The sequence below is a fragment of the Salarias fasciatus genome, chromosome 9 (assembly GCF_902148845.1).
Source record: "Salarias fasciatus chromosome 9, fSalaFa1.1, whole genome shotgun sequence".
In the NCBI taxonomy this organism is placed as follows: domain Eukaryota; kingdom Metazoa; phylum Chordata; class Actinopteri; order Blenniiformes; family Blenniidae; genus Salarias; species Salarias fasciatus.
The window spans coordinates 19,813,828-19,840,509 of NC_043753.1; the positions used below are offsets into that span (position 1 = coordinate 19,813,828).

The 26,682-nt window shown below is 45.7% G+C and overlaps 4 protein-coding genes across 5 annotated transcripts in view; 2 read left to right on the top strand and 2 right to left on the bottom strand.

Annotated features, from left to right (window-relative positions):
- Nucleotides 1-6,227: 6,227 nt before the first annotated feature.
- On the bottom strand, nt 6,228-14,858 carry cdk13 (cyclin dependent kinase 13). Its single transcript, XM_030099643.1, has 14 exons — nt 12,916-14,858; nt 12,091-12,657; nt 11,844-12,002; nt 11,615-11,754; nt 11,340-11,510; nt 11,057-11,246; nt 10,902-10,958; nt 10,713-10,814; nt 10,545-10,622; nt 9,920-10,036; nt 9,696-9,827; nt 9,426-9,622; nt 8,704-9,198; nt 6,228-7,733 (listed from the first exon to the last, which is right to left on the bottom strand). The coding sequence occupies exons 1-14, from the start codon at nt 14,046-14,048 to the stop codon at nt 7,027-7,029; spliced, it is 4,245 nt and encodes a 1,414-aa protein (XP_029955503.1). The 5' UTR covers nt 14,049-14,858; the 3' UTR covers nt 6,228-7,026.
- A 1,423-nt stretch (nt 14,859-16,281) lies between these two features.
- ralaa (v-ral simian leukemia viral oncogene homolog Aa (ras related)) lies at nt 16,282-22,009 on the bottom strand. 2 transcript variants are annotated; one of them, XM_030099633.1, is made up of 5 exons: nt 21,699-22,009; nt 19,169-19,286; nt 18,872-19,080; nt 18,564-18,738; nt 16,282-18,480 (listed from the first exon to the last, which is right to left on the bottom strand). In XM_030099633.1, exons 2-5 carry the CDS (start codon nt 19,280-19,282, stop codon nt 18,358-18,360), a joined length of 621 nt encoding a protein of 206 aa, XP_029955493.1. In that variant the 5' UTR covers nt 19,283-19,286; nt 21,699-22,009; the 3' UTR covers nt 16,282-18,357. The 2 variants fall into 2 exon arrangements, with proteins under 2 accessions (XP_029955493.1, XP_029955492.1); XM_030099632.1 differs by having other exon boundaries at nt 19,169-19,414; nt 21,699-22,007.
- A 321-nt stretch (nt 22,010-22,330) lies between these two features.
- On the top strand, nt 22,331-25,762 carry LOC115394766 (mediator of RNA polymerase II transcription subunit 1-like; the record flags this gene model as incomplete). Its single annotated transcript, XM_030100115.1, has 11 exons — nt 22,331-22,427; nt 23,287-23,362; nt 23,456-23,507; nt 24,473-24,599; nt 24,674-24,702; nt 24,857-24,928; nt 25,008-25,082; nt 25,191-25,267; nt 25,337-25,399; nt 25,490-25,601; nt 25,720-25,762. Coding segments are annotated over exons 1-11 (813 nt in total), but the record flags the coding sequence as incomplete, so codon positions are not given.
- The window catches only part of LOC115394334 (mediator of RNA polymerase II transcription subunit 1-like), a 2,305-nt gene continuing 1,289 nt past the window's right edge, over nt 25,667-26,682 (top strand). The window contains exons 1-4 of the mRNA XM_030099631.1: nt 25,667-25,844; nt 25,951-26,003; nt 26,183-26,381; nt 26,475-26,570. Coding sequence (XP_029955491.1) covers nt 25,805-25,844; nt 25,951-26,003; nt 26,183-26,381; nt 26,475-26,570 — 388 coding nt within the window. The 5' untranslated portion in view covers nt 25,667-25,804. The remainder of the gene's footprint in view (nt 25,845-25,950; nt 26,004-26,182; nt 26,382-26,474; nt 26,571-26,682) is intronic.

Below are 26,682 nucleotides of genomic sequence, written 5' to 3' on the forward strand. Positions count from 1 at the left end.
ACCCAATTAAGGGAAAGTACCTTTTAAATAGCTTTCACGTTGTTTATAGAATGAAGTTGAACAATATACTCACCCAGAAGGCTTTTCTGATCCCAATGGTGCTTTGGGAGAAATTTAGATCCAAAATCGAGCGGCGGACATCTGTATACGTCTAGCAGACGGGGCATCGGTAACGCCGCTCCTAAAACGGCTTTAATCGTCCAAAAGCTCATTAGTTTCACCAATATTTCATCATGGTCCGCTCACGCCAGTCCTCCACGACAGCCCGGTGACGCAAGATAAATGTTGTGGTTCTGTTGACCTCTGAACTGAAAGCTTTGTTTACGGCTGCCGCGCGCACGCGAATGAAAACATTCTGATTCTTGTACAACAAGTCACCGTTGTTATTCAAGTAAAAACGAATGTCGTGGTGAGAAGTTGTGCTTGTAAATTAAGGTGGTCCTCAGAGGATGAGGAGCGGCAGCTGGAGGCGCACCCCCTGCTCCAAACACTTGACCTTTTTTTCCTTTTAACGTAATTTTTTTTTTCTCACATCGATCCGTTGTATCCCTTGTGTCACTTTTAAGGACATCTTGTAATAAAATTGCAGTACTGTTTTATTTGAAACCTGCCTCTTCTCTTTGACTTCAACACTGCGCTCTCAGCGTACATTTAAGAACTAATTTTATTTATTCAAATCCCTTACAAAAACTGTCTATTGTAATTACACTCCTGTCCAGCAGGTGGCTCCCTTTACAGAAGACATCTTATTAACACAGCATGAGCATCAAATCACAAGTAAAAAACATGCTAGGGGGTCACCATGGTCCCATGGTTTTCTAGCTATTAGCTTCAGATATTGATATAAATACATTTCCAGTTATTTTTTGAAGATTCTCCCAAAAAAAGCTTCATCTTTAACAAATTTGCATTTGTAGACATAAAACTTTTCATTAATTCATTAACTTAATTAGATAGTATTCACTTTCGACTGAAGTGTCACATTGTACAAAGGCAAAAAGTACATTTTGCAGAGTAAGCTTAAAGTTTCTGAATATATCATCCAAAATAAACCTACAGATGTCTTTCCAGTTTACAGGTATGTTTTCATTTACAGAACAAATGAATAACAGTCAGTATGGAAGCCACAGTTCAAATCTAGATAATTAAATTTGTCAAAACAAAGATTTTACAGGGTAATTACAATCAATAGCTTTAAGTTACATTTCTTTCATCTTATTTACACTTAAGTATTTTTGAGGCAGGGTCCAATTTTCTCCCCATCACAAGTTATTCACAGACAGTTCCAGTACAATGTTTCAGGTGAAATAGAAACTACGTTATGTTGGAAAAGAGCACAGATCCTGCAATTGTTTTTACAGTCAGACAGGTTGAAACAGACTTTACCAACTAGTGGCTCACAGAGAGGAGCATCAGTCACATGAGCAGACATACAACTCCTGAAACACCAGTGGAATGTCAGAGACCACACCAAACTGTTCAGTCACGGGAATTGCACAGTATTGAAGCAATTCCTCATGAGAAAATAAAACATGTCTGCTATAAAATGGTTGTGTTACCCACATAATATCATGGTTAAACCATTCCCTGAAAAATATGGATCTTTTTTTGTAGAGTTATTGTATATAGAATGATGGTGTGATGAAAATGTGTTTGTATATCATTAACCAGACATTAGATTTGTGAACTGGAATTGTTTCTATGTTATTATTGCATACTATAGTTAAGAATGACTTGGTACTTCTGCAGAAGAATAAAGGAATAAATTGTTAATTGTGTAGTTACACTCTTATCCAGCAGGTGGTGGTGGTGATGGTAAACCCTCCACTGAGGAAGTTGTTTTGATGGACTCGCTGTCATTTTTTTGTTGTTTTCAAATAAACTTTATCGACTCACTGCCATCCTGCTCCTGTTTGAGTGAGTTATTATGTATGTTGGTGCAGAACAGTCTCGATCCGGTGATATTTGGATGAATCCCATCTGGCTTTAGCGGTCCTTACGATTCCAAAACAGGTTGAAGTTGTCAGTGAACTTTATCCCACTGGAGACGCATGTTGAAGTCACTCACATATTCAAGGCTGAAAGGCAACAGAAAGATTAATTTCCTTTCCCCAAGGTTGGAATGGAATCCATTAGAAGGGAAAATTCCTCTTTCAGGGCATTAGGACAAGCCGTGCTCCAGAGTACGTGGAAGGAGCCTGCATGAATGATGATGTTCAAGTAGCCAGGGCGTCGAGCGCACACTTAACTTTGGCTCTGCTGACATCCGAGGAGATCCTGACCTTTCGCTAATGTGGAGGTTCCTCTAACCGGTGGCTCACCCCGGCCACCATATGCGACAGAAGCACAATAAAGGTCAGTGCAGCGTAACCTTTACCAAGTGTCACCTTGCTGCTGATCACACAGATCTGAGACTCGGCAGCCGGATGGGAAAGCTGCCCTTTAACTCTCCATCTTGATTGATCGACTCCGAAGTCTCCTCATTCGGAGAATATCAAGTCAATCCGATCTCCCGCTGTCTGTTGGTCTCTTCAAAGAAAAGATCTCCGCCCTGCGATGTAGCATGTGAATGGGAGCGACTGCACTTTGCTCTAAATAACATGAATCAAGCATAGCTGCAGTGTTGCTCTTCATGCACGCGACAGACTGCACAACCACTAGTTTTGGATTTCACATTTTAATTAAAAACTACTTTGGATGCAGCCTCGGGAGAAAATCACTCAGAGTGGGAAAAAAAAACAATACAAACAAAACATCACCTAAAAATGTCAGATGCATTCATTGTCTCCCTCGTTTTTAAATCCTCTTTTAAACAACACACACAGAAGAGGAAAACAAGATCTGACCAGTGGCCATTAAACAGCCATTAGTGGAGCTGACACACCTCTTGAAGGAGGAGTGTGGCCGGAGGCGCTCCGATGCACTCAGGGTCACATTATGGTTCAGTTACGACAAAATCTCAAAGGTTAATCCAAAGTCAGCACATTATTTCTTCAATAAATCATCCTTAACTCCTAATTATTTTCTCCTCCCACATTCTGCTGGCAACAGTGGCCACAGGTATCGCCTCCTCCTGCCCTGAAACCACGTTGGAGGAGTAACGAGTTAACAAGCTGTGGTCTGGGCGAGTCTGTTAACCAGGTATGATCAGCTGCTGGATCGTGATGAGACGGGCTGGATTCCATTTGAAACGGAGCGTGCAGGCATGCAGGAGTTAAATCAGAGCTTCACCTTTCCTGCATCAGCCAGTCGGTTATTTCTATGAGTTGAAGGGAGAGCCGAGTGTGTTGTGTCTACTGCGGAGTGTGTGTCCGTGTCTGAGGAGTTCAGGTGAAGGATGGGGAGGTTTATGAAACCCTGCTGACGGACGGTGAAGCCGCTGATTTTCAGATTTATTTCCAGTCCTTTAGCACCACACTGTGCTTCCAGCTGGGCACAGCAGTGCGTGAGCGTCCCCTGCACTGAAGCTGCAGCATGTTTCAGACTTTTACAATTACTTAGACCTACAAATGTAACTTCAGTAAAATGAAATGCTGAAAATCTTTCAGAGATTTATTTGCTTCATGCAGTTGTAAGTTATGACACATATGTCACACTTTTCTATCCCTAAAAATATGAAGAAAATCCAATAATCCCCCATAAGGAAACAGGCCAGAGTAAAATGGGCTTTGATGTTTGGATGAGGGCAGAAGTCTGCAACCTTTAGGGCCAAGTACACCATTTTTCTGACAACTTTCCACCAAAAAAAAACGTTGCAAAACACATTTCACTTGTATCTTGTTATATACTTGTGTGGATGTGTGCATTAATGGATGAATGTGACCAACAATGGAAAGCACCATGTATTGTTTACATATCCAACTGTTTTTTTGTTTTTGTTTTTTGCATTAGAGCATAACTTTGAGGAATTTATTCATTGAGAAGAGTTTTTTTGTTTTGTTTTAGAAACACTTTCTATTTTCTACCAAGATTTTATTAAATTAGCTTTCTGAGAGGCAGGTTGTAAACTCACTGTTTTTTTGCCGGCAGTGAATGATGAATCATATTTCAGAGGACAAAGTTCATAAACACCTAAGTGTCTCGGCTTAAGGTATTTCCTGTGTCAGCTTTAGATAAGATCTTTTCAAGATTGTTTGCCTTGTTAGAGAATAGTGAGAGAGGTGGCAAGTGAGAGAAACAAGTTAATATTAGAAAGCAGGTTAATCAACACACTGCAGAATTGATGTGTTCAGGAGACACGGATCATAAACTCTGAGATCCCGCAGGAAGGTGCAGACAGGATGAGAAGAGAATGTACTGACTAAAGGAAGAAGATGTGTAATGTGTAACGGACATGAAGCAGTAAAATCAGAAAAGACTTTATATGTAAATCTTGACCAATTGAGCCACCTTTAATACCTAAATGACCAGATTAAAAGCCATAGTTTACGTCCCTACCCTGCCCCCACTGTCCCATCATCCCACTGTTGTTCCAGTCTTTCACCGACGCGCACGTAGATTTCCAGCAATCCATCATCCACGCCATATTAATCACAGACTAGCTGCCTTCCGCGTTCTGAATTAGCTCTGCAGAACGAAACCCCCTCGGAGATAATCGCTTTTTCATCAGCAGCAATGTGACGTGTGACAAATTCAGATGTGGATATGATGGACCAAACAGAGGCCAGATGTGCATGGATCATGCCTCTTTATCCGTCCGCAGATGGGATGACGTGCCGTGAATGATGCTCCTGCCAGAGTGACAGTCGATAGATACCTGACGTGCGGCTGCATCTTGTCATTTTGATTTATTTGTCTCTTTTCCATGTTGCAGCCACTGACTGTGAAGAAGCTTCCCAAACTAACTGCACATAATCAGAATGAAAATGTGTGTTTGGTAGATTGTTTTTTTGGTTGCAACAATGGTTCTTGGTAATAAATCTTACACCAGTGGGAAGCCTGTTTGGATCTATTTCAAGCAGTGCCACATTTGGAACAAACATGCATTTGTGGGATGAGCGGCAGAGCTGATTATGTGTATTCTGGCCACTGAATTTGGAGGGAAAAGTCAGACTAAAGATAACATTTTTAAGACTTCTTCCTCTTCCGTATAATTAATACTCGTATTGATAGGGTTGCCCAATAAATCACAAGTTCACCATTATCATTATATCAATGCTCTGATTATAACGTTTCAATAAACTGTACATTTATGCTCTGTAAATTACAAATTATGGTTTTAAATGTGAAATAAGAGTGCATTTAATCACAAAAATGATAGGTACTGCATTAAAAATGTCAATTAAGTGACAGAGGAAGAGTGCCTTTAATTATATAGAACAACAAATGCTAATGTAAGGTTTGTTTGAATTTTTTTTGTGTGTGCAGTTGTGAAATTTTGCATGCTTATTGTGATCATTTTAAGATTTTGACCTGAATTTCTAGATGATTTTAGAGTCCTGCCGGTTAGATCCGGATGATCTGCTGCTCATCCCACACATGCATGGCAAGAAGCAATAAGCTAAAAAACACAAATCCCCTCACTTTCTGCACATGGTTTGAAAATTTCTCTTTGGAGCACACTGAAACGACACCTTTCATGTGAATACGGAGGCCGGAAAACTGTAAAAAAAAAAAAAACAAAAAAGACGTTATCATGTGCAGAAGTGTATTTGACAAAGGTGAAAATGGCAGCAAGGCGCGCTGCCAGTCAGAGGAGTCCTTATCAGAGGTGGCGTTAGGAGGGAGTCTTCAGGAGGGCTGGCTTGTGATCTGTGAGAAAACGGTTTTCCATTAGAGTTCAAAGTGTGAGTTTACACTTGGAGATTGGATGCAGTGGGAGCTGTCATCGGCGGGAACGCCGCCTTTCTTCCCGACAGTGGCGCCGCTCGCCGTGCTTGCGGTTGTGTACTATATACGCCGCCTGACGTGTGCCGCTATCTGCTCAGCCACGTCTCCTTTGATAAAGACTCTCTCGTGCCTTGCATGCTGCAAATACCCCCAGAATGTGTCAATTTGCATTACGGCGACGTACTCGGGGAGCTTGTCACCTTTCGAGTGGCGCTCAAAAGTGTCAAGACGCAGCGGCGTGGAAATGGCGGTTTGCCGGCTCGGCTCTATTGCTTTCTGAGTGAGACTGACGTGCGAGCACATTCGCCTGCAGTCAGATTTCAGGAGCAGGTGAGTGTGGAGACGCGCCGATGTGACGCTGCCACCCAGTGGCGTGATTCAACACAACACAAACCGCACACTGTTGGCATTTCTTTAATAAACATTTGCCAAAGGAGAAAGGGAGGAGGGACAAATGATTTTAGTACAAAAAGAAAAAAAAAAAGACATTGTTTCCTTTTTGAACTGGGGTTATGTCGGTTTGCTTTCCTAACAATGATACAACAACCTACCGGCAAAAAAAAAAAAAGGCAAAACTGCCTTTTCTCCACGCCGTCCGCCTGTAGCAGTCACCAAAGTGCTACCAGTCCTCCTCCAGCTGATGCCTGATCCGTGAACCTGATCAAATGAGCCCTCAGCAATTCTATATGAACTTGGCCATTGACGAAAAAAAAAAATAAAAGGGAAAAAATAAAGGAGAACATAACTGGTCATATTCCTATATGTGCAGGTTTTGCACATGATCCATTTTCCTTTCATAGCTAAAATAGTTTTCCGCCTACTTCAATCAGTAGTGCAAAACATTAATACTAGTCTGCCCTGGAGCAATTACAGAAAGGCTAAGGTAAGAGATTTAAAATTTACCTGGCCTGATAAATGTACACTCAAAAAAGGTAAAAGTTTAATTTAAAAGACAGCAGAATAGATTACAAAAAAATATGAAAATGGTATGAGCAAGAAAAGCTCCTCCGCTGTTATTCGACTGTCCTGCAACGTACTCCGCTTTCCAGACCGAGGAGGAATACAATGCCTTACACAGATTTAAGTTATTACAAACTGAATGTGCATCTCCAGACGCGGCGGTCCGGCCTCGGGGGGGTGGGGGGGATCAAGCACCGCCCCCTCCCCTCCCGCCTCACAGTTCTTGTTTCCAGTCTTTCAGAAAGGCAGCCCTCGTCCTCTGATTGTTGCTGCTGAGTTCACGTGTGGGACGAAGCCGAGGGGCAGCGGCGGCGCCCCGACTTGAGAGGGGGAGCCCCAGGGTTGTCCTGGCGCCGGGATGGGCGGGGGAGGGGGGACGCCGTCCTTCCGGGCCATGGCGTGGTTGTACAGGTGGATGGCGCCGGGGTTGGGCTGCGGCTCCACGGGCAGGGGGCTGTGATTGTACTCGAAGCGGTGGTCCTTGTCTCCGGTGAACACCATGCTGCCGGGCCCCGTGGCCCCCGGCCCCGGCCCCGGCGGGTACGGGTCGGGGTGGGCCGGCGCCAGGACCCCGGGGGCGGCCGAGGAGGCGGGGGCCGGCCCGGGACCGCCGAACACCTCTCTGAGGGTGTGAGGGGGGAGGCCCCCGCCCAGCATGTGGCCCATGAAGCTCTCCCCGAACCCCGCGGGGGTGAAGGGAGGGGGGGGCGGGTGGTTATATTCGCCCCCGTATCCAGACGCCTCGGCAGTGGGGAGGGGGGGGTAGTCCGGCTCCGGGGGTCGGCCGCCGTCCCCACCCCCGGCGGAGGCGATGGGAGGGGCGTGGCCCGTCTTGGGCTCGGGCGGGGGCTGCCGGTAGTCCAGGTCCGCGTGGGGAGGCGGCTCCGGGGGCTCCGGAGGTCTCTGGTCTGGAGGCAGGATGGAGACTCCGCCCACCTCGGACACTGAAACGGTAACAGAAAAAAGGTTTCAAAACGGTTTAAAATCTCTCCTCTCGTCACTTTTTATCTTTTAGGTTTATTTATTTCTGAAAAAGTCATCTGTTTCCATTTTAACGTTTTGATCTTCAAGGCGTTATCGGACATTTAGTTCTTTCTTTCTGTATTTCTTCGTAACTGGTTGCGGTTTATTTTCAGCTCCAATACTTCCCTACAGCCACTGCACCTGGTCGTTCTTTTAAAACTAAGCATCTGTTCCTGAAAACGTGGTCGATGCTTTTAAGAGGCCATATTTAAAAAGCCCTGTTTTACTGATCATACACTCTACAGCAGGGCGGGGGGACTCTGTATGTTATCAATCCTGCACTGAAATAATCTGATTCTGTCTGATAGAACTGGTTCAATCTGTGGTTATAAACCAATAGATCCCATCTTGTAAATTTATAAAATAATGGTGTTCACACTGACATTAAAGCATTTAGTTATCTATTAACACTCTGGGGTTGTCTATTGTCATGAGTGCCAGATGAAAGGTTAAAGGCTAAACCGCTATTAAGTTTACATTCCTTGAAGTGTGATTGTTTAAAGTTCAAGAAACCCCCATCATTCAATTCATTAAAATTTTATGAAGCGATAATGACATTTTCACATCTCTCCTCTTTTCCTTTCAGCATTCGTTGGTTATTTAGACAAAATTTAATTAAACCCCACAAAAACAATCCTCAGCATCCCCACATTTTTGTTGCAATTCATTCTTGTCTTGTTCACACATGGTGTGCAGTAACTTGATTCCATTTCAGCTGTATTTCCTTGTTCTAGCTGTTGTTCTAGTAGTATTTAAAGATGATGAGGATGAAGATGATCGCTTTCGCAGATCCTGATCCAGGATTGAAACCATCCTACCAGTTTAGGCCAAGACTGATCATTAATATTTTATTGTTGTTGTTGTCAGAGTGGTATGAGGCGGCGGGCTCACCTGGAGACACGGGGCTGGGCTCGGGAGGCTGTTTGCTCTCTGGAGGTAGAAGCGGTGCTGCTGCTCCCGCCGGGTTGCTGCTCTCGGCTCCGTCTCCTCCGTCGGCTGCCTCGAGCCTCTGGGCCTGCTGGGCCTGCAGGAGCTGAGCCAGCAGCATCGTCATGGCGGTCTGCGTGGCGGCCGCCGCCTCGCCCTCTGGGATGCTGGTCGGCGCAGACATGGGCGGCGAGGGGGGCTTGGGCATGGGGGGCGTGCGGGGAACTCCCGGCGGGCCGGAGGGCTGGGGGGGCTTGGAGGGGGCGGGCTGAGGAGGGGGCTCGGCCGAGTCGGGGGGAGCCAGGGCCTTGGAGAGCTGCTGTAACGTCTCCTGGTTGACCTTGGTGCTCATGGACTGGACGAACTGCGCCGTGCTGACGGCGCTCTTCGGCTGGCCGAAGAAGTTGAGGAGGACGGCCAGCTGCTCCTGCGTGAACTGAGAGTTCGGACCCTTCGGATCTGCAGGAAGACAGAAAACAAACAAGAGGACTGAAACTTCCAGGGAACTCTGGGAAATTCTTACATTCTGATCACTCAAACGATAACGCCACATTTCAATATAAGCATCAGACGATTTTCCCCACATGAGAACCTTCCTAACAGGCGTTTCCATGGCGATGCTGGATTGTTATTGCATTTTCACTAATGACTAAGGTGGTAGAAAGACAAGCGGTGGTTAAACTCACCAAGCAGCGCGGTAGCAGCTGCGTTCTGCGTTTTGATGCCCCCGGGGGCGGGGACGCCCTGCGGGGTGTTACTGCGGCTGTCGTCCAGCCCCAGCTCTTTGCGAGGCGCCTTCGGAGCCACCAGCTCTTCTGGCATCTGCTTCTGTCGCCGGCGCTTCTTACTCCACAGCTCATGGCAGTCCTGCCACAGCGGGAGACTGAGGAGAAGGAAGCGGTTAGTCACGGTCGCGCTCGCACGCCGCGGCACTGACGCTGAGGGTGGAGACGTACTCCGGAGGAGGCATCTTGTCGGGATCCACGTCTTTGAGGAACTCGCTGCCGAGCGCCTGCTCGGCCGTGCAGCGCTTGCTGGGGTCCAGGTTCAGCATGTGGTCGAAAAGGTCCAGCGCCGACGGAGGAATGCTGTGAAAGCACAGGCGAGACGTCACGGTGGGATCAAACTAAAGGAATCCTTCCCCAGAATTTGACACTGAATATGAAGAACCGGGGCTTACAAAGCAAACTCCTCTCGTAACCGCCTGCGGTACTGTTTCTTTGGTTTCATGGTGTTGAAGAAGGGAAGTTTAATCACGTCTGGCCACACAGCAGGACAGGGGCTTCCACAAATCCGGCTGAAACACACACATTCGCCAATTATAGTTAGAGAGAATCATCAACAACATCTCGTTTGACTTATTTCTTTCTACCGATGTGCCAGTTTACACAACCTAGATCCGATAGCTGGGAGGAAGATAAATAATCACATCTGATATGTCGACATGCACTTCAGAAATGTTTCAGTGTATTATCTGATTTCTTTCAGAGTATGAAAGAGATGTAAACATTACATTTCAGTTTGTATTTCATCCATTTGTTGAATTTCAGATGTAAAAGATCAAAACAAATGGGAAAAGCTTTCACACATGTAAAGAGACTTAAGCTTCAGCCCGTCTCCAAAGAATTAAACATCTGATTCTTTGCTCTGATGGATGCAGAACAAACTGAGTGATGCTTTATTGAAACCACACTGTGATGAATTAAGATCAACCGAGACCATCAATATTAAAATCTGTACCATTTTTCCATTAAATTGCTAACACTCCTCATCGTACACCGCGTTCAAGATTTGCTTGCTCTTACCTTATCAGCTCTAACTGTGCCAGCTCCTGGTTAGCTTGAAATATCGGTTTCTTTGTGAACAATTCTCCAAGAATGCATCTGAAACACACAAAATGAGACACATTATGTGATTGTACTAAAAGCTAATTCTTAAAAAGAAATAATAAAAATGACCGTCCCAGCTCTTACCCGCAGCTCCATACATCGATGGCTGGAGTGTACCTCTCCTCCCCCAGGAGCAGCTCGGGAGGGCGGTACCACAGCGTGATCACTTTATTGGTGTATGGTCGACTAATAAATACAGAGAGAGAAACGATCCGTTTAGATGCAGAGAGAAGCGTAGATATATCGGCATGATGCGGATAACACTCTGCTCACCTCTCCTCGGAGTTATACAGCCGAGCCAGACCAAAGTCTGCCAGCTTTATTTGACCTCTGATTAGGACCAAAGAACAACAGGCGTTAAAGAAACTCGGCACAGCATATCAGATGGCAACACACAGCAGAAGAACACGGCTTAGCTTCGGCCTCACTTGTTATTGAGAAGAATATTGGAGCACTTGATGTCTCTGTGTAGGAAGTTCTTCTTGTGGCAGTAATCCAGACCCTCCAGCAGCTGCCGCATGAACGACTTGATGTGGCTCTCGTTGAAATGCACCAAACCCGACTCCAGCAGACCCATCAGGTCGTGATCCATGTATTCAAATACCAGATAAAAAGCACCTGACAGGGAAGGAAACAACAGGTCAACAAAAGCTCGTCAGGCAGGAGTGTGTGCGTGTGTGTGTGTGTGTGTCTGCGTGCAACAGGTCGAACCTTTATCGTTTTTGAAGTCCAGCGCGTCCTCCTTGTCTGTGACGATCTCTTTCATGTTGATGATGCTCTTGTGGTTGAGCTGTCGAAGGATTTTAATCTCTCTGATGGCCGTGATGGGGAAACCTTCTTTTTCATTGTCCAGTCGGACCTTCTTCAAAGCCACCATTTCAGCTGAGATGCAACAGAGAGACGACAGATTTTAGTTTTTTGCAATGCATATAAATTTGCAATATCTGCACTATTTCCAAGTGTGTAAACATTTAAAGAGAACTCACCGGTGTCTTTGTCTTTAGCTTTGTACACTTGTCCGTATGTACCTTCTCCTGTAATACCGATGATTTCAAACTTGTCCACGCAGCGTTTTCCCCAATCAATCTCTGTTTCTTTAATTTCGCCGTATCTCGGGCCACAAATCCTGGAAATTAAACAAAAAAGCTCAGTCAATACACCAGAATCGGAAGCGTTTGAGTCAGAGGATGAAAGAATTTAAGCAGCAGAACTCACTTGGGTCTTCTTCGGGCTGTCTGGGCTTTCTTGTCCTCGGGGGGGCTGTGTGGAGAGGAGGTGCCTCCGGGCAGCTCGGGGGGCAGAGGCAGGTCGCTCAGAAGCTGACGGGATTTCTTCTCCTGCCGTTTCTTACCTGAGAGTGCACTGTCTTTCAAGCTGGAAGAAATAAAGTGTGTGTGAGCATGTACCAAGTACACAAATGATGAAATCAAAGTTCCTCACTCACTCTCTCACACACACACACCTTTCTCCTTTGTCCATGTGCTCCAGGATAGTCGGTGGGAGAGGCAGAGCAGACAGAGTGGAGAGGAGAGGCGCGGCGGCTCGTTCTTTCTCTTTTCCTTGCGCAGACGCTGCTGCTTTCCTCTTGTCGCGCTGCACGCTGTCCTCCTTCAGCTTCCCGTCCCGCTCTCTGCTGCCCGGCTGTTCGACGCTCCTCTTGGATGGCTTGTCGGAGGGGGATTGAGGCTGGCTGGACGTGGGGGTCCTGGGCCCCTTCTCTGGCTGCGGTGGGGAGGGGGGACGCGCTTTCCTGGCTGTGTGGTTGGATTTGGGGCTGGGCTGTGGGGCGGAGGAGGAACTCTTGGTCGGAGTGGACGCATTGCTGGAGGTCTTGGCCTTGGCAGCCGCTTCTGCGGCTTTGGCCTTCTTCTGCTTGCTGAGCTCAGCGGCGAGGCTGGTTTTGAAGGTGAGAGTGCTCGGCGAGAGGCTGGAGGGGCGGCTCCGGGACCGAGAGTGGCGGTGGCGGCTGCGAGAGCGTGAGTGCCTTGACGAGGAATATGGACTTCTGCTACGTGACCTGGCAGACCGTCTGCAACACAAGTTTAAACAACAGCTTGTTAAAGTCAATTGAGGGCAGAGTCACACGCAGTGACATTTGTTACTCTGGAAGTGGCTGCATAAACACATGCAGAGAGATCAGTGTGATTCTGAGGGTTTCACACTTTTTATAAACTTTAAAAACACAGAAAATGAGTCAACTGTATTTATGAACTCTACAGCAACACTGGTTAAATAACGGCCCTAACAGAGTGTGTGTACAGTATTGATCTGCGCTGCAAGGACTCACCTGACGTCTGGACTCGGGCTTAGTGACTTCCTGTACGGACTTCGTGATCTCCTGCGGTTTCCGTACGGACTGGAGCCGAACTCCCCCGGCTCGTATGGACTGTGACGGCCATAACTCGGTGACCGGCGCCAGTTCGCCGGGCTCACGGGGGAGCGCTTCCTCTTGTTGCTGGAGTATGAGCTCGGCGACTTTGGGGCGCTGTACGCCCCATACGTGTCCACATCCCGGCTGTAATATGCGGAACTGGGAGAAAGTCTTTTGCTCCCGTAAGTTGGACTTCGTCTGGATATGAGCTGGTTGTAACCACCAGGGGACTGGTAGCTGTATGAATATGATGTCCCATAGGGACTTTCTGATTTGAAACCAGGACTTCTCCTGTATGCCCTGAGGTCGTCCCGATCGTCTCTGTAAGACTGCGGAGTGTCTCTGTACGCGGATGGAGGCTCTTTATCAGATCTTGTTTTACTCCTGTGTCTTTTTGAATCCTTTTTCTCTGAAGACTGGGAGGACTGGGACGTCGACGTCCTTTTGCCATTCCTATCAGTGCTTCTAGTAGCGTCTCTGTGATTTTTAGAGCCACTCAGGCTACTTCCACTCCTAACTTTCGAGTCTTTCTCTCGACTTGGACGCTCCTTTTTCCTCCCCAGCTCCTTCTCCTGCCTGCTCCTCTCCGGGGCTCCCTTCGCCTGTGCGTCCTTGCTGGGGCACACTGCCTCCCTCTCTCTGGTCTGATGTCTGTCTGGAGATGCTGGTCCGTTATATTCACCAAAATCGCTGAGTCGGTCCACTGACAGAGTATCAGCATGGGGGTCAAGTTTGGGAGAGGGGCTCCCAGAAAACCGCTCCGACTGGGAGCTCACGTCATCGTACTCTACTAATGTCCGAAGTTCAACCTCTTTATCAAATTTTCGATTGTTGTCCGTGTCCTCTGTTGTACCAGTATGCCACAAGTCTCTCCCCTTCGGTTGCCTGCGTTTCTTTCTCCGTGAAGCCGACGATCGCCCCTTCTCACGGTGCTTCTCTCGCTGAGCGGCACCGCTCCCAGGCTTATTGCGCCTCTCCTGCCTGTTAGCATTCCTCTGTGCAGAGGGGCTCCGTCCCCGACCCTCACGAAGCACCTCCGAATTAGGCATCGAGCCACCGAGTAAACGTTACAGCCGAGAATAGGATTATATCAACTGAGCTACGTCTCTTGCTCTGTTGACGAACAAAACATTGGGCTAGCTGAGTTAACAGGCTAGTTAGCTAGCGTTACAGCAAACTCACAATTAAACACAGCCAGCCAGCTAGCTCACGAGCTTATCGTTAGCATTACAAAGCGAGTTACTCCACACGGTAATCCGTGACATCGGTAGGCTCTGTCATACCGAATCCACAATATGCAGCTTAGTTATAAAGTCAGTCGGTACTCAACCATTGTATCCCAGGACGGACATCTCCCAGATTTGCTAGTCGGTTTAGCCAGTTAGCCTCCAGCAGCTAACTGTGTCCAGCTACACAGCCGCATTCCATTTCATGGTCAAAGCACAGGCCCGAAGCTGCTCCGGATTTAAAATCCACTACTTCGAAACTGTTACCGCCAGTGCAAACAGGTGAATCCATTCACCGGATAGTGTTAAAGTGAGGGTGGAAAAAAACTCACAAACTTCTTGTCGCCTTCCATCACACTCCAACAAGGAAGTGGATAGCACACGAGTCGGCTAGCCGCTAGCAGCTTTAGCCAGCTAGCTTTCTTTTCTCCTTGCGTGGAGTTCGATCAGTTTGCGGGAAAACAAAGCCATTCAGAGCCGCATCCCGCCGGACCGTGGATCCCTCCGATGACGGGGTATTCCCAAAAGTGAGCAATCGCCTCTTTGTGCAAAATGGCTCATAAAAGTCATGGAATTTATTTGGAGATATTGTAACTTTGTTCGTGGCTAGCGGCGCAGCTCGCCTGGGCCCAGACAGCCATAGACAGCTTTCAAACACTATAGGCCGCGTGCGTCGCTGCGGACCAATGGTACGCGTCTGCGTCATCATCACACAACGTGCCGTCACCGCGAAGGGAAACCCCACATAGAAACTACATTTTTTAATGTTATTTGATTAATTTATTAATGAATTATATGTATCCATAACCAATATAATGATTTTAGCCAAAGCAAAGTGGCTTTTTGGTATGATTTGCACCACCAATAGAATAGAAACACTTGGAGGATTTTTTTTGTAACGTTGCTCCAAACAGAAAAGAACCCATAATGAATAAAATAGGAGATAAAGTATCCATGACACACACTGGAATTTAAATAAGTCATTAAATATGAATGTATGTACGTTGCTGAGTGGTGACGGTTATAAGAATACAGAATGCAATTCACAGGAAAACACAAACAGTTTACAAAGAGGAGTAATAGAGTTTGACGGCCACAGGAAGGAAGGATCTCCTGTGGTGACATTATGGAGGGGGTGAGGGACATTGTTCAGGAAGGATCTTAGTTTGGCCTACATACCCCTCTCTAAGGCCACCTTTTCTTTATTTAGAACCTATTTTGCAGTATTAACCCTGAATTTAAATATCATACAAAGGTGTGTTCTAAGAATATTTCAACACTGTGAAGTTTGTGTCTTTGTCACTTACAAATAAGGAAAATGTATAAAAGCATCATACTAATCAGACTCAAACATAATAAGCACCATTTGTAGCCAAAAAAGTCTATATTCAGTAAAGGTTTTAACTCGATTTCTCATAATAGATTGGCAGTTCACCAACTATGCGCTATAATCCAAGACAGAGATCAGTGCAATAACTGATATGTAATCAGTACTTTCTGCTCTCAGAGTCTCAGTGCTGGAGAAACTGGGATTATGCAACACCAGATTAACATTGTAACATTGACCAAATGAAGTTGTTGAACTCTGACATTACTCTTTTACTGTAAAACTGACTGAAGTGAATAATTTTGTACCTTTTTCCGAGAGTTTTAGCTAGGGACTATGTGAAAGTTAAATTCTGTGACGAGTGACAGCAGGGTGAATAAAGGCGCCTAAAACAATTAATTTGTGGTAAAAAAAAAACAAAAAACAATCAAATGCATTTTGTATGAAATCCAAAAAACTGTTATAGTTCAAACCCTCAGTCTGCATCAGTCACATCCCAAACACTGAACAGACACACGAGCAGAGTGTTATTAGTAATATTCACTTTATTTGCCATTTCCAAGTATCTCACAAAAAAATGAATTGAAATGTCAGCGTCACCTCTTGCATTCACAAACAGATTACAGGCTACATCAGTGGTTATGTTCCAAAGTAAACAAACATGGAGGAAACGTCGGACTGATGATGGCATACGTACATACAACCATCCAATCAAACACGTAGATCTCCTTTTTTTTTTTTTTTTTTTTTTTTAGTATTATTCCAAGGGTGTTTATAGAAAAGGCAAAACAAGTTAACTGAATACCCAGAAGCTCCGAGCTTTCACACAGACAAACATCGGCTTTTAGTGTCTCGTTGAAAATATTCGGACCGTCCAGTTCTTTAGGATCGGTGAAAACAAAGGAGAGGGACCATCTGGAGGTTTTCCTCTGGGAATACTAACTACTAGAATGAGGCTGGGCTAAGCGAGCACTACGGTGGACACTTGTGCAATCCTCGCACAGCAGTTAATGCAAGATAAAGATTACACCATCTTTCTTTTTTTTTGCCCATCAGAAAGGTTAGTTACTGGGGGTTAGCCCTTAAAGCATCTGAAACCAACCCGTGTCCCAACTTTTCTGATGCCACCGGGGCCCTCTGCTGTGTGCTTTTCTCTAAACTCTCCATTACATTAAAAAGCTCTGCACCATGAACACACTGCAGGGAATCGCTCTCAGTGGGAGTTTTCACTCTCGTCTTCCACGCGGGGATTTTAAAAGCAGCTTATAGACGACTGAACTGATTCCAGCTCTCACATTTCCTCAGTTTGCATAGACTCCAGTGTTTTGATTCTTAATTGTGATCAATCGGGGGAGGGGGGGGGATCTTTTAGTGCGGATTTAAACTGGATCAACAACTTTTAGTGAAAACATTGTTACAAACAATAGAAATTTAAAATGTAGTGACTGAAAACAGAAGTGGCTCATTTGTTAAAAGTAAACGGGGCCGGCTTCACGCATCCTCAAGTTAAAGAATCAGTGAAACTTTGCAGAAGTAAACGATGCGTCATGTCAGTGAAGGTAAACTGAGATCAGAGGGGATCGGGAGTTTGTGGGGATTATTCACATTCACGATGCACAGAGAGGCAACAGTGACGCGCTGCACCAGAGAAACTAAAGCCTCGGTAACCTCGCCGGCTCACTCTGAAACCTGTAGCCGTCTTTCGCTTCAATTGAGGAGTGGGCACTTGTTTGTATTTCTTTGGTGACAGAGCAGTGACTTCTTTCAGCCTCTTTTAGTTTATTCCTAGATTACCCATTTACATAAAAAGAATCCAACGCAAGGTCTGGTTAAAAGTCTGAGCCAGATAAAAAAAAAAAAAAAAATTAATCAATAAAAGGAAATCTTTACATGTGTGGAAGCGGCTTGTTTAGGACGTAGTGTTGAGGAATCGCCATTTTTTTTGTTTGTTTTTTTTCCAGAGCACCAGGGATCCCGACATTGCAGACGAAGAGGCAATGAAGTCGTTAGCTGAGTGAGGTAAAACTTCTGAAATGTTGGATTTGAGGGGGAAAAAAAAAGAGTTCAAGTGTTGTAAAATTCCTCACAGACTGTAGCGTTATGTGGATGTTTGTGCATTAGACTGGACAGAGGAGACGTCGGTTATTTTACACAGGTCTGTGTGACAGATGAGAGGAGGGGGTGGGGGGGGGCATTTAGAACGTGACTAGAGGTAAAACAACATCTAGGAATGGCATCAAACATCTGGCTTACAAAATCAAACTCTTAAAATGCTCTGTAGGTTTCCTCTGTGGCACTTGATGAACTGTCTTGACGCTAAACTGTCACTTTGTTCAACTTCCCTACAAAGACGGCGGATTTCCAGTATGCAGCTCCAGTTACATCCTCCTCTTCCTCCTCTTCTAAACCTCGCCTCTGGCTCTTTCTCGGCCTCCTTTCCTCCTCAAACGTGTACAGCACAGTTGTCTGAATATATTATCACACATCTAACTTTACAATGAAAGGTTTCGGGGCTTAGCCTCGTGTCGCGCTCAGGCCTAAATTAAAACGCCATCCATTTATTACACTCTGCAGTCGTGGTCAGAGTAAGACAGAGAGAGAGTACAGAAATTATTTGGAGTGTCAGCACATAAAAAGTTAGAGCTATAAATGGTGTATGGAGTGCCGCCTTACTACTTCCTGCTGCACGGTCAGATCTCCTGTTAGCCAGGAACAGAAAGTCATGGTCAGGTACGGGCACAAAAGAAATGCAAAAGTCTGAGAAATGTATATATACACAAGCAGCGAGTCTGCTCTCTCTAGCAACTATAAAATACAGCATCTCTCTCGAATTCTCTTGGCCAGGCTTTTACTTTTCTTCTTCCCGTTCTTCTCTTTGCTGTCCTCCATTTTTCTCGCCCGGATCTCCCGCATCAGGTCAAAGAACACCTGGAGAGAAAGAAGGGGGAGACAGACGTTGGCTCGGCCGTCAGCAGCTCCCGCTCGTTCGGCCGCTCCGAGGTTTTACAAACCTTGTCCACGTTGGCACGGGTCTTGGCGGAGGTCTCCACGTAGCAGACGCCCCACTGCTCGGCCCGAGCCTTCGCCTCGTCTGCGCTGACCTGCCGCCGGTCATCCAAGTCCGACTTATTCCCCACCAGGAGGAAGGGCACGTTCTCGTCCTCCTTCACCCGCAGGATCTGCTCTCTGCAAAGCAGGAAACGCCACTCACAATTATGGAAATAAACCCACTCCTTTTCTTTCCCTCCCTGAAGCCGATTTCAATCCAAGAAATGAGCCGGGCTGATATGAAAATGGAATGAATCCCATCAGAGCGCACCTGAAGTCTACTGTGGCCGCAAACGACTCCAGCTCTGTGATGGAAAAGACGCAGAGGAAACCCTCGCCGCTGCGGAAGTAGTTGTCCCGGATGGCTGCATAGTCTTCTTGTCCAGCCGTGTCCAGGATGTCGATCTGCACCTCCTCTCCGTCCAGCACCACTTTCTTCCTGTAGCTGTCGGCTTTGGTGGGCTCGTAGTCTTCAACAAACTGGGGAAGAGAGACAGAGAAGAGAGGAGAGGGTTTGCTGCACGCCGGGCGCTTTTTGTTCACGGCCGCCGTGGTTTCGCTCACTCACCTCGTCGTACATGAACTGCAGAGTGAGAGCGGACTTCCCCACTCCTCCACTTCCCACCATGATCACTTTGTGAAGGGCGAGAGAGTTCTGCCCTTTTGGCTTCGCAGCTGCCATGGCTCTGTGTACCGAGAGGCGACAGTGTCAGAGGAGAGGAAGGCTCAAGGTGCTGGGGACCACTGTGGAGTGAAGGCGGTGAGAAACAGTGCAAAGAATCCAGGTGCAACAAAAAGAGGAGGGGAATAAGCCCTGTGGATAAGACAAGAAGAGAGAGAAAGGGAAAAATATCCTAAGACAGGGTCTCATAGCTTCCTCCTGGCTCCATCTCTGCAGTTAGACTGCGTTTACTTCAGGCTGGGTGATAAAACAAACATACATATATCGCAAAATAACATTTCCTCGATAGACATAAACATGGCCAATAGCACAGCTGGATCCTCCAAAACCCGGCTAGCAGCTAACAGCCCTGAACGACCCACCCACAAAGAAAACACTGTGCGTCCCTGACTGACAGAAATGGACGGGTGGACACCCCAGCAGTGACAAACCGATGAAAAACGACATAAAGAAATAAAAAAAAAAAAAAAAATCAGAATTCGCTCAGCAGAAAGTTTTAATATCTGTAAGATACGTTAAGTGAAGTGTTATTCGTGTTCATGTTGATCCGTTTTTTATTGTGATATATGATTTCAACCGATATGAAAAAAATCTATACATCACGCAGCCCTAATTGATCATTCTGAAATGTGAGGCAGTTTTAGAATGTTTACTCCACGGCAATAATTTCAAATACAATAGAGTTTTTTACCAGGAGACTCTCCCACGATATTAATAATATCACACAGGGGAGGACTGGATGTTACTCATCACTGAGGCTGCAGCAAATATGTTGTTGCATCATGGGAACAATGCAAATTTAGTCTCCTTTTAAGACACTCCTGTCTGCAGTAATGCGTCTGTGTTGACAATACACACCTCTAAAAATGGATCCTTCTCTTATGAACCACTAAAAATTATAGGAAATGGACAGTTGATGGTTGGATCAAAAATAGGCTATATGCAGAGCTCCATTACTTCCTGAAGTTCAGACAGCACCTTTATTTCCTGTCTTTCGTAGTAGAATGAACTGATTAATCCAGGTGTGTCTGGCCATTTACTGAGGCCAGACACACCTGGATTAATCAGTTCATCCTATCACGAAACACAGGAAATAAAGGTGCTGTCTGAACTTCAGTAAGTAATGGAGCTCTGCATATAGCATGTTCAGGTAACTTGAGCTTTGTTTCTCTCAGACGTCTGCATCAGCATAAATGTGCATTGAAGGTGAGTTTAAAGATCAGCTGTGATCACTCTGCAAACGCGACATAACTGGCAGTTTATGTGGTGTTTTATGGATGTCACTCCACTAGAAATACACTTGCAAAACTGTGGACAAACTTCTGCTTGTCTACAACATATGGCTCAGATAAATGAAGCTAATAATCCGTACACCTTCTTAAACAACACGCAAATTTCACTGACCCAGGAGAGACATGCAAAACTCATTCAGCAAGAGGAGATTGGCGGAGAAGCTTCTGGCTGTATTTTCTGATGTTGGACAGAAGTGGATAAAATGTGACACATGCTTAAACCATTTCCCATGAACATCTGTCCAAGAGGACTATGGGAATAGCATGATGTCCAAAAATGTGTGCTGAGGCCCTGTCTCATCACATACTCTGGGGATCAGGGGTAAACATGGAAAGCTGCCAACACATCATTACACAAATTAACAAAAGAGGTCTCTGCACTCTTAGTCGATATTGCGATTTACTACTTGCAAATAGAATCTCTTGGCTTCAGACAGTAAAACCTCCTGATAACTCAACTATTAGCTCTGGCTTAAAAGTAAAAATAGACTCATGTTGGACTGGAGATATGTAAATAGTAACTATTCCTAATTAAAGTCACCGTGTTTGTCTTTTGAGAACAGCTACTTAGTGATAATCATACTTAAGGTGAACACAAATAAACATATGAGGCAGTGTGAGAAGTCAGCCTGTCATTATGACCAGCGACCAAATAACACACTGCTAACTGAGTCAGCCAGCCGCCACCTTCCTCACAAGGACAAACAGCAGATAACGAAATCCCACAATTCATAATATGAATAATCGGGATCATAAACACTGGTGACACATTACCTGACAGTCAAGCTAGCAGACTGACCAGTGAGCAATGTGGCTAACGAGCTAACTAACCCACCTCCCAGGTACACAACACCTGACCTTAAATTAGCATTTGTGGGGAAATCTGACGGATCACGAGACTTCAAATTAAATGTTTGTTATTTTTATGCCAGCAACAGATGTCCGATCGATGCGTTCAGCCTCAGCAGGGTCCTGGCTAGCAGGCTACAAGGTGGCCAAAAGGCTAGCGACGATAACAAGCAGCCAATCACAACTAAATGATGCGACGCGAGCTCCAACAAAAAACAGCCAAAACGCATCATGACAATAACCTGACAATAACTCGTGAAGATAATATCACCTACCGGTATATTCAGTTGTGTTCAGCTTGGAGAGAAGGTCCGACGGAAGCGGAGTTATGGTGGCAATAAGAGAATACCCAGCTAGCTGCTGGTTAGCTCATGGCTAGCTCCCAGGCTAACTCCAGGGACTGGCTGGTCGCTTGTTAGAGGCGGGCTGAGTGCACGTCCCGTGGGCTCGGATCTGTCCGTCGTTTGGGCTCGGCCCGGTTCCGTTCGTCCTGTCGTCACGGCTCAGCTCAGTTCAGTTCAGTTCAGCTCGGATCGGCTCGGCTCGGCTCAGCTCGGCTCCGTCCTGTGGGCTCGGCTCCGGCTGACAACGCCCTCCCACAACACGCACAGTTTAACTTGACTGTGAGTAAAACGCAGGATTCCCTCTGAGAAAAACCACTAATCATTTAAAGAAAAAAACGTAGTTTGAGCCGTTTGCGTCCTGGTTTAGACAGATTAAGAGCAGCAGCAGATAATTGATTAATTGGCTTATCCTCTTAATGGCTCGTTTCTCCTCAAACACAGGTGTGGAATAGACCTCGAGACACTTACTGACAGAGGTTGCTAGAAGTATTTCCTATTACAGTAGTTAATTCTATCGTTCAGAGGAAAATAAACTAAAAAAATGTAACAGCACAGCAGGGAGATTGTGTACCGATGGAAAACTCAGTGATTGCTGCCCTGCACAGGAAGTTTGAAGACAGGCGTTGGAATGAGACTTCCCAGCTTGTCCAGAGATGCATGGTGAGACAAATACCAGCAATCTGCCAGAAATAATTTCTGATCATTTATTCATGCAAGTGTTGGGAAAACGCCCCTAATTTCTATTAGATATAAAAGTGTCATGCTTATTTGAGGCGTGTGTCCACAGAAAGCCAGCGATTGCTTGCATAATAGCAGCCAGAGTGTGGCTTCTCAGATATGATGATGTGCTGGGAATCAGGATCTGGTGTGGTGATGCTCTCAGAATGAGATCATTCATCCTGGAACACACACGTCTTTGTTAGATCAGCACTTCGTTCATCTGCAATTATCATAAGCAAGCTCAAGAGGTGGACGCATGCAGTGATTCACATGCAACCGACAAAGAAAAGAGCTGCAAGTGTTTTTGTTAGATTGTACTTTTTTGTCTTGAACTGGGTGGTGTGGCTCTTTTGCAGAGAGGGAGGATCCATTTTCTTTGGATTCGTCATGGGTGGAGCAGCAGAGTAGATAATACTTTTGGATTAATACAAAGTGGAGCTTGGCAGTGATCACACTCTGGAATCTGTTAGAGAAATTTGATTACTTGGTGGTCTGAACTGATGTGTGGTCCAAAGGGATAACGCAGCCGAGGCGAGTTCTACCAATCTCTGCCAAGAGTGACTGTAAAGAGAACTCTCATGGAGCTGGGATCCTCACAGAGGGATAGCTGCAGTGCATGTTCACACTGGAGGCCTAAATCAAACGTGCTCATCCCAAATGTGCATAGCATCCTAAAGTCAACATCTCCTTTGTTGTTCTGCTCGCTGCACGGCGGGATGGGATAAACACTGTTGACCCAACACTCACACCGTCACACAACCGCTCCATTGTTTTCTTTCTCTCTTTTCCACCATAATAGGAGAAATCCCGAGATGCGTCCAAACCCTGTGAGCCTCTGATTCGAGCCCTGAGAAGACTTCAGGAAGTGATCAGCAGTAAGCAAACACTTTATCAGGGATCTGTGGGTGCTTTAGAGCATGTGTCTATTTTTACTGCGCTGTGGTTAACTGAGTGTTTACATGTTTCAGTGTCGCTGAACTGCATGATGTCCTGCTTGGAGATGATTGGCAAAGATCTCGGGTAACATGCTGATTTATTAGAGCTCGTCACAGTAAAGACTTCATCACCCTCTCATTTGTCTGTGAGACAGAGCTGCTTTTCTCTTATCGCTTCTTTAAATCAGTGGCTTTCAAAGCCTCTACTGAGACAGGAGCAGGGATGATAGAACAAATGAAAACAGAAGGCTGCTGCTAAAACTATTCATTATTTACTGAAAAAAAAAGAACCCTAGAATGAAGAAGAAAACATGATTTAATAAGTTTTTCATGTAAAATCTGAAGCACAGGGCTGCAAAAGGATAAACCAGATTGTGAAGTTGAAAATATCTGATGAGCATAAAAAGGCACATTCCTTTTTCATCCTTGTCCTTCATTCATCTTCTGCACCACTTTTATCTAACTCGGGGTCGTGGCTGCTCCAGCTGATCCCAGTGAGGGCACATAACACTGGGGCAGGTTTCTCATCCATCACAGTTTCCAAAACGCATTCACACCTGCACACAGAGGACATGCAAACCCCACATTGAGGGTCTCCTGAGGCCAAACCGGGGACACTCCAGAAGGTCTAAAAGATAGAAGAAATTAACTGAAAGCTTTCTAGTTTATTTACTGCAGATTGCAGTGTAGATAAAACTTGAGCCAATAGACCAGTGAAGCAGAGAAAAGGCTGGATATCTCCCTCGCATGATAGCAATAATGTCAAAGCCAGATGCAGAAAATGGGACACATCAATGTATTTCACCCCAGGAGGCATCTACATGGAGCATAACATCGAAACTTTGCCAATTATGCTTAGAAATGTTCTTTTTATGGTTTCATAAAGCATTTCATTGAATGCTAATCATTCAATGATAATTTAAAGCAAAAACCATATAGAGAAAGTGCAGCATGATGATGGGTGTGATGTGGCTTCAGCTCTGTGGGAGGGGGCTCCTTCATCCACTCTGAATGCTGAAGCGACGTGATGTCTTTTATTTCCCTCCCCAGGGTGGGCTTCCACAGGACTGTGACCACATGTTACCTGACAGCTGACCTGTTTTATGTGGAAGTGACACTTCTGCCATGCGGGACAGTGACGGAGGTGATCGTGGCCCCACATGGAAAGCCTCCCACTGTAAGTGGACTCTGCTCGCCGATCCATGCACTGCCTTTTCCTCCCTGTGCTAATGAAGTGATGCTGTGTCCCAGGTCAGCCAGAATCTCCTTCACCTGCTGAGGTAAGAGGCAGAAAGAAGTGACGGCACATTGGAGTGGGAGCGTTTCTCTTGCAGTAAGCAGTGTTTCTAACTGCTGCTGCCACAGAGATGAATAATGACAGTGTTTAAGTGAGTACCTCAAAGAAACAGCTGATTGTGCTTCTTTTGAGAACAGGTTGCAAAGGTTTTCAGACTTCTCCGTTCATTTGGAAGCTCTCTTCGCACAATACAACCTCCCTGGAAACAAGTACCCACTCTCACAGTATTCTGAGTTGCATATTTTAGTGGATATTTTGCTTATTTTATCAATTTTACTATTTTTCCAGGGAAACCAAATTGAAATTGTTGACTTCTTTACAATGCCTTGAGAAAGACTTCACTGAAATGTCACATCTGCTGGGGTGAGCATGGAAACCACAGTTGATTATCAATATATTGCAAGTGACTGCTGTTTGATTGACCTAAATAAACGATAAGCATTTGAATTTGTGTAATTTGTTTGCATTCAGACTGTGGGAATTCCCCAACTTTCACGAGAATTTAATCAACAATGGGATGCTTGGTATTCTAATTGCAAACAAAGAAGGTAAAGCGGTATCTATAAGCATCTGTCATCACGCTGAAATATAAAATTAATACAGTGATGTCATTCTAGATTATCCTTTGTCTATCAAGTTTTTTGTGCCTCCATCAGACGGAAGCCAGACCTCAGGATCATGTAAGATGCTTCTTTTTTGTTTCTTTTTAAACGCACAAATCTTCAAAGGCTTTTCTGGTTGTAGATTCTGTTTAAAGCATCTTCTTGCAGGCATGGAGGCATTCGTACACACCGCCCAGGTTATAGTAGGTGCCAGCGAAGTGAGTCACAAGCTTCAGATGGCTTCAGTCCTCCTGCAGCCTCCACAGCTGAATGTGCAGCGGTAGCCTGTTACACTTCTAATCTCCCACTCAGCAGGACGCTTTTCATTTTGCACCCTGCAGTGAGTCTGAATGTCAACGCCGCGAGTGTTGATAGAGCGCCGTTGTTGTCTTCCGCAGCCGTCCTGTGTTCCTGTCGATAGATGCAGTCCGACACGAGACGTTTCCTGCCTGCTTCCTGCTCAGACTGCGCCCATCCTTACCGATGACGCCGTACTTTGTGAAGAAGCTCATGGAGATTACCGGTGAAATGTCACCCTGATTACTGAAGGAAATCTTAAGCCCTCATGATGCAAAATGTCACAATGGAAAACACTCATTTGCATTCTGTTTTCCTATTCTCTTCTCAAGGTGTGGCTATACCAGAGAGTAACCTGCAGTGGGCACCATTACCCAAGCTTCTGGTGAGGCGTTCACTCAGTGCTGAGAGCCACTGGGAGACATTAGATTCACAGGAGGCTATTTTTACAGGAGCAAGGGCCGTTTGCTTCAATAGACCCACTGAGCCTAAATCATTGTTTAAAACATAATTGTATAAAGGAAAGACATGTCTAACTGAATCGATCAATGTTTGTACGTCCAGCCTCTTCCTGGTGGTGTGATGCACAGCTATGCGCTCTCCGAAGCTTCATGGGATCTGCCGGCTCACAGAGGAGCGGTGGTGGAGCACGTTCCCTTCACCAGCCCTGCTCAGGTGGCTGCCCTGCTGGATGTGCTTCGCCACCAGTGTTTCATCAACACCCTGCTGAGGAGCTGCTTCACTGTACAGACCTCATACGAAGGTAAGAAGTGTTTCCCCAGAGAAACATCGGTGTGTTTGTGAGCAATAGTAGAAGCATGCATTTTTCTCTTGTTGGGACCTGTTTTGTTGTCAGATTCGCTGTGTGACCTGTCCTTTGAAGTCCTCCCGGAGTCCGATGTCGGCTTTTCTGTGACCTTCCAGCACCCCAACATGAATTCGCTTGCTGTTTGTGAGCACTTACAAAATGCAATTTCTCATCACTGCGACCACATGTAGAAACGCCTTCTGGGCAAGTGCACACTGAAAATTCAAATAAAGTGGAAAATGACAGTAGAGAACCA

Coding starts and splice junctions, on each gene's coding strand:
- ralaa (XM_030099633.1), bottom strand. CDS start 19,282: ATGGCAGCTGCGAAGCCAAAAGGGCAGAACTCTCTCGCCCTTCACAAA. Junction 19,081..19,168: donor TGCAGTTCATGTACGACGAG/GTGAGTGAGCGA, acceptor TCTCTTCCCCAG/TTTGTTGAAGACTACGAGCC. Junction 18,739..18,871: donor GCGGCCACAGTAGACTTCAG/GTGCGCTCTGAT, acceptor CCTGCTTTGCAG/AGAGCAGATCCTGCGGGTGA.
- cdk13 (XM_030099643.1), bottom strand. CDS start 14,048: ATGCCTAATTCGGAGGTGCTTCGTGAGGGTCGGGGACGGAGCCCCTCT. Junction 11,755..11,843: donor ACAGCCCGAAGAAGACCCAA/GTGAGTTCTGCT, acceptor TTTAATTTCCAG/GATTTGTGGCCCGAGATACG. Junction 7,734..8,703: donor GCCCAGCCCCGTGTCTCCAG/GTGAGCCCGCCG, acceptor TTACCGTTTCAG/TGTCCGAGGTGGGCGGAGTC.